At 51.9% G+C, this 11,854-nt stretch overlaps 1 protein-coding gene across 1 annotated transcript; it reads left to right on the forward strand.

Annotated features, from left to right (window-relative positions):
• Window positions 1-3,324: 3,324 nt before the first annotated feature.
• AIF1L (allograft inflammatory factor 1-like) lies at window positions 3,325-9,632 on the forward strand (the record flags this gene model as incomplete). Its single annotated transcript, XM_010022634.1, has 4 exons — window positions 3,325-3,422; window positions 6,394-6,435; window positions 7,516-7,678; window positions 9,316-9,632. Coding segments are annotated over 4 exons (391 nt in total), but the record flags the coding sequence as incomplete, so codon positions are not given.
• Window positions 9,633-11,854: the final 2,222 nt, after the last annotated feature.

An 11,854-nucleotide genomic window follows, 5' to 3' on the forward strand; every position in this document is an offset into this window, starting at 1 on the left:
ACAGGGCGCCGGCTCCTCTCTTTCCCCATCACTTCTGGCAGGCTTTATCTCTGGGTGAGGTTTGGATGACAAAAATGAAACAAGCTACATAACTTCCCACTGACGGAGGTGGGAGCTGCTTGCTTGTGTCCTTGCTGCCCTGCATGTTGGCTCAGTGCTAAGAGAGGGGATTTGAGCAGCTAGAAATCAAGCTGCAGATAGCAGCTGCCCATAGACCCTGAGAAGCCGTTGTGCTGTAGCAGCTCTGGGCAGCAAACCCCGTGCTGCTGTGCTCTGGGGAGTTAGCTGTGAGCGGGATGCAAAGCGGCTCACACCTCCCTTGGACACAGAGCTGGCACTTAAACCTGGGCTGATATGTGGCTGGAGCCAGGGAGGGGGGTTTTCCAATCCCTAAAGAGCCCCAGTGCTGCAAACCAGTAAAGTGCTCCTAATAACACCTATCAGGCCAAATTCCTATCGGGCTTAATCTCATTGTCTCATCCTAACACTTAACTCCCTCCCAGCCCTGTTTTCCTGGCTGGTTCCTACCCTAGAGCTCTCGCTGGGATAAGGGCCTTTGGCAGGCAGCATCCTGAGTGCACATGTGCTGCTGAAGGACAGCTGAGTCCTAGTATTGAATTCTCTCTTCCAGCCTGAAACAGTCCTTTGAGATCCCCTCTTGGCCATTCCCCTCTTCCTGGGGAACAGCAATCACATTGGTCAGCCTTATACATCAAGGTGGCAAGTTTAATCCAGCACAGATTAGTTTCAACCTAGTTTTACCTTCTAATGCACCGGGCTGCGGGGAAAGACTTCATCCTGATGGAGAGCAGGTACCTGCTTCTCCCACCCGGGCAGGCACAAGCATCCCTCGGCCCCTTCCCAGCCACAGCAGGCAGGGAGGCTGCCACTGAGCACTCAGCCCAGTGAGAGCTTGGCCTGATGTCTGAAGCTGCCTTTTTGGGGAGCAAGGAAGGATCTGGCTTGGCTCAGGTTGTCTTGCAGGTAGCTGGGACTTGCGTGGCTGAATTTATCGGCTTAGAGAAGTCTCTGTGCCCAAGAAGGGCTGTTCAGGGCAGGAGCAGGGGAGAGGCTGAGGCTTATTAAGCAGTTCTTATTAATAGAACATGCCCCTTAGAATGGGAGCTTTAGCAAAAGGCTCTAGGAGGAACTTCAGCCTCTTGGGCTGAGTCTGAGTCACTGGCCCTGGGGACTGAATTCCTGTGTGCTATTGTGAGCATTTGCCTTATCACAGTCGCAGCCAGGCTTGCATACAATGTGGAGAGAGAACTGCCTTTGAAATACACTCCCTGTTGTTTCCTTTGCTCTGGAGCAGAATTGTGACACAGGTGGGCTGTCCAGTTCCCTCCAGTTGAAGAGCAAGGGGACTGGGTCCTATGTGTGTGCTAGTGTCACCCATCCTGTTCTGGTACTGTGCTGCCAGGGGCTGTTAATCTCTCACCCACTGTGTATGGATGTAGCATTCCCTTCAGTCTTTTCTTGCTCCCATGGAAGTGCAGGGTTTTGCTCTCACATCCCATCCTGCTGGTAAGTGGAACCTGTTTGCTGCTGCTGCAGGGCAGGAATGAAGCTGTGACCTGGTACCCAGGGGATGCTTTCACCCTGTTTTGGTTCTCGGTGATGTTTGGCAAGTTCCTAATACAGAGCCTATTCAGTGGCAATAGCAGTGGGTAACACTACTCTGCTCTCCGGTGACTTCTTTTGCTGGCTGAGCCCAGGTCTCGAAGCTGAATTGGGCCCTTTGTGTTGGGCTGGCAAATGATACTCCTGGGTAGAAAATAACTGAGATAAATGAAATTGAGTCGACACGGGAGAGTGAAAGAAGGAACTGGGAACTTTGCTTTTCACCAGAGTTCTCTATTTGAGTTGGTGTCCATGGTGAAAAGGGAAGTCTGTGTCACACTGGTTTAGTGGGCATGGTTGGTGAGATGGGAGGAGGGGATGGTAGTCACTTCTGTCCTAGTGAGCTTCCTACAAAACCTTAGCTCAGCTGCAGATAAAAGACTCAGCAAAGCACTGGTAAACTGACAGTGAAGGCATTTGTATTCCCTGGGCAAGTCCAGGCTGTCCCAGTGAGGAAAGAGAAAGCAAGTGTGAGCTGGAGATGTGCTGCAGGGTTGGGGTGGCAGGCAGTGATCAAGTGTGAAAGGTGTGGGGCTGGCTGTGGCAGCAGGAACCAGGCATCAGCTTGGGTCAGCAGTGCTTCTGGATCCTGCCCAGTGCATTGCATGTGGGAATAGCTCCTCCTGGAAGAAAGGAGAATGTGCTCTGGAGGGAATGTGGGTTACTGATGGCTACGTGGACTTTATGCAGTCCTGATGCCCTGGAGCCTGCACATGAGGCTGCTTTGGGGTGGTGGTTTCATTACTCACAAGTGATGCTGCCCCAGTATTACCAGTGGTGGAGAACTTAGTCTCTTGGCGACCCATTCCTGCCTTCCTTGTGAGCATGGAGAGCAGTGGTGAGGAACACATACCCAGAGTAGGGAACGGCCTCAGCCCTCTCTCCACTCTAACCCCTGGAGGGGTTTTATCCTGGACAGGCCATGCACAAGCTGTGCAGATGTTAATGATTTCTGCACTGAAGAATGTGGTGGTGTTGCTGAGCACCGTTTGGTCATTAAGCCGTGCTGGAGCTGGGTGGTGTGGGAGGATAGAGACAGGAGCAAGACACAGCTGCTCACAGCAGGCTGTTGATGGCAGGACACGGTGATGGAGCTGACTGGGCAAGCTGTGGTCTGCTCTCTCTGGTACAAGGAGAGTTTTGAGGTGGGACTGGGGACAAGCAACCAGAAGTGACCCAGGATTTCCTCTATAGCCTGGGCCAGGGTAGGGGGGGAAATGGATAGACAGTCAGAGAGTGAGAGCCTGTTCCCTACCCCAAGATCCCTGTCCTCTCTTGGGTGCATGGTGTTCTGCAGACTCTGCCTGTTCTATTTGCTAGTCCTCAGAGTTTACCCAAGAACTTTGAAATCAAAGATCAGAGTGCTTTTTGCAAGGACTAGGAGTCCTTGCTGGGAATAGGGGCCTGATCCCTGTGCTGTGCGTGCTTAAGCAGAGAAATGGGGAGCTGAAACCTTGAGTGAGCAAAATCGGAGGGTTTCATGCATTTATTCCAAAGGCACATGGGGTGCAGTCCTCCCTCAAGCTGTTGGTGGGAAATCTGAGACACCAGAGGCATCCCCCTTGCGCTGGAATGTTAATGACAAGGTGTGGAGGGATTCAACCCATTTTCAAGCTTCCTGGCACAGTTGCTCAGATGTGGCTCTCTGGGAATTGCATAGGTCTTGTGGGTAATGCTCCATTTGTACATCTTCTTCTGCAGCTTTAACCTTGGGGATATTATTCTGTTTCAGGAATTTCTCTGTGACCCAAAGTTCAGTGATGAAGAAGATCTGGAGGAGAAGTTGGCAGCATTCAAAGGTGAGAACTGGAGGGTTTCTTTGTCCTTTCAGCCTGTTAGCTCTGAACAGATTACTTTCCTCAGCACTTGGATCTTACCAGCCTGAGGTTCTCTGCCAAATCCAAGTGACTGAGCAGGGATGGATGCCTCCCCCTCGCTTGTGGGATGCAGTGAAATTCCCTGGAGAGGTGTTTTTCCCACAGGAGCCTTTGTGCTTCCCTGACTTGCAGGGCAGGGACATGTCACCCTGCAGACATCATGCCTGGCGGCTGCTAATACTGCAGAACCTGCTGCGTGGGCAAAACCCTGGGGATCAGCAAAGGAGGATGGTTTCTGTCTGGTTACCTACACAAGCTAGCTGATATAATGGATGATGCAGTCCATCTTTTCTCAGTGAGTAGGAGGACTTCTTCCTACAGAGGAAAGGTCTCAGCTGCTTCCTGAAGGAGCTGGGGACTTTCTCTCCCCAAAGTTTCTTCAGTCTGATTTAGACCTTCCTGACTCCCCCTGGTACCCAAGGAAACAGCAGTAATGTGGGTCTGCTCCTGGCCAGAGCCTAACTCCAGTGGGTCAGCAGATCTGGGGCTTAGGTTTTGGCCACTTACTAGGATGGGGGATAGAGAAACAGCTCAAAAACTTCAGCTTTTGAAGACTGGGTCCCTCTAGAGCTGTTCCCCAAAGTGGTTACAGGATAAGATTCGGCAGGGCTGTTCCGGATGCATCCACTTTCTTTCCAAGCAGTCGCTGGAGGCGGTTGAGAAAACACGCCTTCTGCGTCACACTGCCCTCAAGGTTTGTCCTCAACCTGGCTCTAACAAACAGAACCTGACCTTGCTGCCATGTCAGGCATTGTTTGTTATTTCCCTTTGAATTCTGGCTTTGCAATCCAGCATGGAAGGAGCCGGCTGAGGTTTTGTGATCACTTACTCTGCTGGGCACAGAGGAGCCTCCTGCGCTCCCTGTTCTTTCTCTGTTGCCTTTTGTATGGCTTTGGCTTTTGGCTCCAGCCCTGCATTATTTTTTCCCATCACAATTGGGGCTCTTCAAACATTGCAACTGTAGGTCAGAGGCGCAGAATTCCCTGTAACGAGAGTCTTTGGCATCTCCCCCCGCTGCCTCGTGGGCTTGCCTCCGTGGCCTGTCCTGCTCTCCAATGCCTCCTCCGGCTCTAACAACAATCGGCTCATTGTCTGATGGTGGAGGGAATGTTTCTTCTCCTCTGTCCTTCCCACTGCCCTCCCCAGCCGGGCTGGGGGACCCCCCATGCCCTGCTTCTGTAAATGCATTTGTGAGGGGAGGGATCACTCATGGTTTTATCTCACTAAATCCCCACATCTGGGGTGGGAGGGGAAGATGTGAGCCGAGGCTCGGAGCACAATGATCTAAAGCTGCCTCTGTTCTCTCTGCTTTTGGCTGAGAAGAAAAGAAAACGTGTGCTGAGCACAGACATGGCAGAGCAGGGTTTGTGTCCCCGAGCACACGCTGGGGTTTCTGACCCCTGCCCAGGGAGGTGGCAGTTCATATACACAAGGTCACTTTGGTGGGGCAGAGTGCGGGGAAAGCCAGTTCCACATCAAGTATTGCTTTGGCCCCTAAGCATGTGTGTGACAGCCCCAGTTTCATCTAGGATTGGTTGCTTGGTTATTGAAGGGAGACCTTTATCCCTGCCTGAAGCATGAGCAGTTTTGTTTTGTATGCAGTATTCCTGTAGGGTCTGTCCTGGTCAGCTCATGACAGCAGTAATCTGCCAGCTAAGACCCATGTGAAGACATGCCAAGCCATTCCTCTGCCTCCTGCCTGTAGCTGCCCATCAGTCCCGTTAACCCAGCACTCCCCTTCAGAAACACAGGTCGCAGGAAGGCTCTGATGTGTGAAATATCCACTCTTGCCTTTAGCTCCTTAAATTACCCTGCCACTTCTCTGTTAACGCTCATCTGCTTGCTGGTGCCCCTGGAGCAGAGGCAAAAAGTCTTCTCCCTTGGGGGAAAGGAGCAGCTGGGGAGTCTTGCTTAATTTGAGCCCTTGGAGGCTGTTGCGGGGAGTGAGTGCTAACTGCAGGGCAGTGGAGATCTCTGCGGCTCAGCATGGATGGGTGGTGGCAGCAGGCAGCTTGCTCCTCTCATTTAGCAGAAGTGAGATGATGGGGGGCCCCCTGCGGCGCTGGGAGCTGTAAGACAGACAAATCCTTTCCTGAAGAGCTTAAAGTCTAAATGGGGAACAGCTAGCAAGGGAGAGGAGGGAGGCAGGAAGTGCAGGTGTGCCACTGCAAAGGTCAGAAGCAGCACAGGGTAGATGAGAGTTGAAAAATCAGGATTTTGGTGCCCTGTCTGTTACAGCTTTTGTCCTGCAAAGCTAAACCAGACTTTCTTGAGCAGACTCTGCCTTTCTCTGAGGATGCTGGCGTTGCCTGATTTAGCAGTGTTTGACAGAAGGTTGGAAGGGCAAACAACCTGCTCCAGCATAACTGCTTCTAGATGTGTTCTTGGCTTTGCCCTCCTGATGTGGTCCTTGAGCATCCCTCCTGGCAGTGCTGCTCTAGGAGTGCAGCACAGTGTTGGGAGGACTGTAAAGTCTGACCCTTGCTATTGCAGGCAGCTGTGTCACTTAATCTCCCTCCTAATCCGACCAAGATTCATCTTGAGAGTGCTCAGGGTGTTGTTTTCCTTGCTACTCCTTCTGGGAAGCTGTTCCAGAGCTTTGTTTTTCTGGCTGGAGACTTTTTAGTGCTGTTCATGGCTAGCTGATTCCTTGTTCTCATGCCAGTGTTTTCCTTCAGCATAAATGAAAAGCAGCCACAATTAAAGAGCACTTAACTCTAGATCTCTGGAATTGGAGACGTGTGCTAAAACCAGGTCCTGAGATGGTCTCACTCTCTGAACTTCTATCAGTCTTATCCCCAAATCTTTTATTTCATTGCTCTAAGCAGGCAGTGCTCCGAAGCCCTGCCACACACTGTAGTGTCCTGCTAACTTGCTTCTGTGTCTCTTCCAGAGAAGTACATGGAGTTTGACCTGAACAACCAAGGCGAGATTGGTGAGTGACTCCGAGGGGTGCTGGAACTGCAACTGCTCACTGAGGTGGTGTCTGCTGTGAAATCTACTGCTTCCTTCTGTGCTCGTGTTGCTGAGAGGGAAAACCAGTGGTCTTCTCCCTGTGTCCAGCCTTGATTGCAGGGAATCGTTTCCTTGGCTCTCCAGTCCTTGCCTCTCAGCTTCCTCAGTCTTACCTGTTTCAAGATCTAAGCACTTCTCAGTCCTCCTCCCGAGTTTCCACTTAGCTCCTCCACTTTATGATCTAAATGCTTTTAACTTCTCCCTTTTTCTCCACTGAGGTCATCCTCTCTACCCTCAGCATTTCCAGATCTGGGAAGGAAGCTGCAGGGCTTGGACACTTTGCCTGGTTTGATGCAGAAGTGTATAAGACCAAGCAGCTCTTTGCTTTGCTGGGAGGGGAGCGGAGGGAAGCAGGGGACTTGGGCGTGAGTCTGCCTCCTCTGAGCAGCTCTGGTTTGGGCCCAGAAAGCACCAGTTACGTAAAGATCCAGCCTGGAGCTGATGCTGAAGTGCAATTGCTCACATGCTGTGTCCTCCCAGGAGGCTGCTGCCTTGTTCCCCTCCTCCTCCAGTCCTCAAGCTGAAGTAGAGCCTGTGTGGAGCCGGAGGGGGCCTGACTCAGGGCTGAGCTGCTGTTTCCGGGAGGGAAGGGGCCACAGGTCTCAGTGCAATGGAAGGAAATGGCCTGTGGCGATGGGCACCTGCTCCCCACAGCCTGTTTGTCTGCAGCTTTGACTCCGGTGTTGCTTCCCTCCTCCCCATCATTGTGATTCTTGGCACCATGCTCTGAGCTGGAGAGCAGTGTCCTCGTGTGTATGGAGCACTTGGAGAGTTGTTCTCCTCTCTGAGCTGTTTTCATCTTACGCTGCACAAATGGGAAGTGATGCTCTGTACTGGGCAGTAAACTGTACTGGAAGGCTTCTCTTGGCTTTCAGCAGCAGCTTAATGCTGTCAGCCCTGGAGTCTGCAGGTGAGGTGGGAGCTCATTCCTATGTCCTCAGGGTTGGTCTGTGTTTGGTGTAGTCACCTCTTAACAGCATCAGTTGCCTTGCTCTTGCAGATTTGATGTCTGTCAAAAGGATGATGGAGAAGCTGGGGGCTCCGAAGACCCACCTCGAACTGAAGAAGATGATCTCGGAGGTGACTGGAGGGGTGAGCGAGACCATCTCGTACCAGGACTTCGTCAACGTGATGCTTGGGAAACGCTCTGCTGTGCTCAAACTGTGAGTGTCCTTGGGGGCAGTGGGGGAAGCAGAAGCTGTTCTGCCTGGTGGAGGTGGAGCTGTGCTCGCTTGGTGTTCCTGGAGGGCAGACAAGAATTCTTGTGAAGGGGGAGTTTGCAGAGAGACGTGAGGGTGTACAAGCTCATGTCGAGGCTGAGCAGTGGCGAGCACTTGCAGCATGGCTGCCTGCTGTGTGTTAGCACAGGCTTCCTCCCACATGCTCATGCAGAGCCGTTCTGCTCCTCTCCGGAGGGCGTGCAGGCACTCAGCACTGCGGGACTTCTTCCCGTCCCTTCCCTGTGGCTCCTGCTGGCTTTGGGGACACAGGCTTCCCCCTGTGAATAGTGGCAGGACTTGAGTGGTGAGTGATGGTCCTGCCAACGCCAGCAGTGCTGGCTCCTGTTTCCCACAGGATGCTCTCTCCCTGCCTGATTGTGGAGAGATGGGCAGTAGATGGAGACGGGACACATGCTTGAAACAGCTGGCGTGTGCTGGGAGAGGTTTTCTGCGCTCCAGGCTGCCAGCATTAGCCTCCCATGGCCCCCTCTGCCCTCTCAACAGGGCTCTGAAAGTCCTGCTGTAACAAATGGCTTCCAGATACTTGCTTGGCTCCATCTCCATCCCACTGAAGCCTGGCTTTTCCTTTCACAGCCACAGAGGCTGGCCCTGCTTTTGTATCCGTAACCACCATGAATAGGAGCTGCTCCTCTCCTTCCTCCTCACCCCTTCCTGAAGGCAGCTTTAGAAACATAGCCAGCTTTCAGGGCAGGTTGGGAGGAAGGACCTTGTGCCCACCTCTCACGTGGTCCCTCTAAGCCAGTACATGCTGGCTGGCCGTGAGTCTTTGCCTCTCCCCACTGGGCACACTGTATGTGTATGTTGGGATGCTCCTCTTCCAAGCACACACAGTCTTCTGACACCCCTTCTCTTCCTTCCTTTCTCCACCAAAGCAGGCTGAGCCTGTCTCGTATCTTCCATCTTTCCTCCCAGCTTTCACAGATGGGTCCCTTCTCTGGCTAAACAGACACCCCATTGTCTGTTGGACTCTTTAAAGCAGGAGCAGAAATGTAAGACTCGTGGCAGGAGCAGTGCAGTCCTTTGATCCAGCATGGCAGCTGGCATTCCCAGCGTAGCTGCAGTCCTCGGGGAGGAAGACAGTGCGAGTGGTTGCAAAATGCTTGGGATTCTTGTAGCCAGTGCCTTGCTCTCTGTCTCTGCCCTCTTCCCTGCCTGTTGCTTGCTTGCTTTTGGCTTTTGAATGTTCTGCTGTGTAGTTACGTACAAGGTGGGCCAGGGAGAGAGTTTGTTTTCACGCATCAGGAGTGCTTGGCATGCAGTGTGTGTCGAGGGGATTTTGGAAGTGGCTGTCTAAAACGTGCAAATCCTCTGGGCTTTGAGAGGGAAACCAGCAGAGGCTTTAGGAACCCACTCCTGGAAGCTGATGGGAAAGCAAAGCTCCCACCAGCCTGGCGGCACTGCCCTCTGTTGGCTTTCCCTCCTCTGTTAATTGTCGATTCCTCCTTTGCATAGGAGGCAGATGCTATTTTTCAGCAGAGAACATAATCCCACCCCCGGTAATGCGTAAAGATACACCAGCTTTTTGGTTTTATATTAATATTTTCTGTTGTGTTTTGCAGGGTCATGATGTTTGAAGGAAAAGCCAATGAAGGCAACCCAAAACCTTCTGGTCCACCTCCAGAGAGAGACATAGCCAGCCTGCCTTGAAGAGGACAGGCTGGACCATGGGCACTGTTTGCTTTGCTGGTCTGTAACAGAGGTTACCTGTGCTTTGTTACTCTTTACTATGGACAGCCCTAGTTCTCAACTAACCTGCCTTAGAGGAACAGCAAGGGAAGCTGGAGACCCCCGGTTCGTGTCTTTCTGCTGCATCCCTTAGCAACGTGATTTGTTAGACAGAAGCTGTAGCACCAAGTATAATGTGAGACCAAAAAACCCCGTAATCCTGTGATTTTACTCTTTCCTCTGCCCTTCCTGCATTTCTCAGACAAGGAGCTACTTTCCTCCCAGCATAGGGATTCAGAGCTGTGCTTACCCTCACATTGGCCTTGCAGTCAGACTTTGGGCATTTCTCTGGCGAAACCCCTTCATGGGTGCAAAGAAATAAGTGCCTTCTGTGCTCTGTCCTACGCTTCCTGACTTTGGACGAGCTCTTCCCCTCCTAACCTCACCAAAACACAAGTCAGGCACCCGCTCCTGTGGCCTCTTCGTATGCTAGGTGAATGTTTGAAGGTGCATGGACACAGAGGTGTGCCTGCAGGGCCTTTCACCATGGAGGTGGGCACGGCTGACTGCAGGGACAGCTTCTTGTCCGCTCTTTGGGTTCATCCTGCAGTCAGATCTCGGTGGATCCACTTGCCACTGCAAGTGAAGGGGATAAAAGCTACCGTAGGGGCCCCCTTCCTGATAAATCTCTGCTTGGATCCAGTCAGGAGAGTAACCACTGAGCGGGTTCTCTCTCCTGTCCATCGAGTGCAGAAACAAACCTGCTGTTAAACCTCTGCAGCCTTTTGGGGAGGCCCAAGGGGAGATTAAACCTTCAGGTGAAAGGAGGGTGGGTGATGGACTGTGAGCCCCACCAGAGCAGTTGCAGTGAGGTCTGTCCTCATGCAGATGCTCTGTCCCCGTGTCTTTCAGCATGGTCCACGGTGCACTTCCCCGAGGGCCAACCCCTCAAGTGTGCAGAAGAAGAGTAGGTGTAAGTGTGGGCTGTGAGCTGGGACCCAGATGTAGCTGGGACTGTGCTCCCCACACTCTGGCTACTGTGGTGATTCTTGCTCTATACACACTTTCTGGAATCCAGATGTTTGCTCTTTGCCCTTTCCCTCCTCTTTTCTTACATGTTCTTGGCAGCTTTTAACCTTTTTTTTTTTTTTTTTTTTTTCCCAAATCATGGTTTAATAAATAATTTTTTGAAAGGAAACACAGATGATTAACTCTACTGGGCTGATTGTTCCTGCCAAAGGCTGCACTTTGAAACAAAAAACAACATTCTTGCTACTGTTTGCGTGAAAACCAAAACTGTAACGGGAGAGAAAAATGATGAGCAAAAGCAGCACCAGTCTACTTTAAGGACTGAAAATAAATCTTCTGAAGCTACACTGTGTGTCAGTGTATTTAGTTTAGCTCCTCTGAAGCTTGGTCTGTATGATTGGTTGCAGATTAAGAGCTGGTTTCCAAGTCTGTTAATATAAACCCTTAAATAGATCCTAGAGATAGGTTTGGGCTGCCTTGATCTGATCTTTATCTGTAGTAACTGAGTGCCGTGGAGTTTGTGTTATGAAATGCAGAGGCTGCTCCTAAAAGCTGTCTTTTCTTCTTTTACTGAAAGAAGCAGGTGGTGGTGCTTGTTTAAGGAATAACTTGTTTATCGGGAGCAGACACTTGCAATGCTTCTCTTGAAAGAGGTTTTGGTTTGTTATTTTTCATCTTCCCTGCTCTTGAAGCAATTGCCTGAGGTTCTTGTCTGATGTGAGCTATCAAAATGGAGACCAGGCTTCCTGGGGGGATGACTCTGTATGCTTTTCCTCCGTGTTCCTCAAAAGGACACAGATCAGAGCCTGTGTCTGCTCTCTGCTGCCTGTTGGCCTCTGGGACTGCATCTGGGCTCTGTGTGTTATAGCTGCTGTTCGGTTAGACAACAAAGGGAGCATATCCCATGGGGTAGAGTGGGTTGTGGTTTGACACCGTTCAGGTTATGCTCAAACCCATCACTGCTTTTTGTGTCTCTGTGGTCCTGGACAAGAGCAGCACAACCTGCTAGAGCTGGAAACAGCCCTTCTCAACGTGTCCTTGTCTCCATAGGGCTAAGTGCTAAGGTAATGCACATCCTGTGCTGGCAGTGAACCCGAGGCAGGAGGGAGCGAGGAAAAGGACAGGTCTGCAGTGACTGGAGAAGCCCAAACCGCTTTTGTGGGTCCCTGGAGCACATGAAGGCGAATCCGCTCACAGCTTCCCAGCTCACCCCTCCGCGGAGGTGCGCAGGGACCAACCCTGCTTAGAGCTGCAGCAACAGCGGCGGAGAAAGCACCGGAGCCCCTCACTTTGGGCTGAGGGACACGGTGGAGCAGCCCCCACCCCTCGGGGGGTCGGTCCCCTCGCACCCTCCGTGGCTGGAAACCGGCGTTTCTTAAGCCCCTCCCGTCCCGGCTGCCGCTG

Source organism: Nestor notabilis, unplaced genomic scaffold (genome assembly GCF_000696875.1).
Source record: "Nestor notabilis isolate BGI_N333 unplaced genomic scaffold, ASM69687v1 scaffold35890, whole genome shotgun sequence".
Taxonomy (NCBI): Eukaryota; Metazoa; Chordata; class Aves; order Psittaciformes; family Psittacidae; genus Nestor; species Nestor notabilis.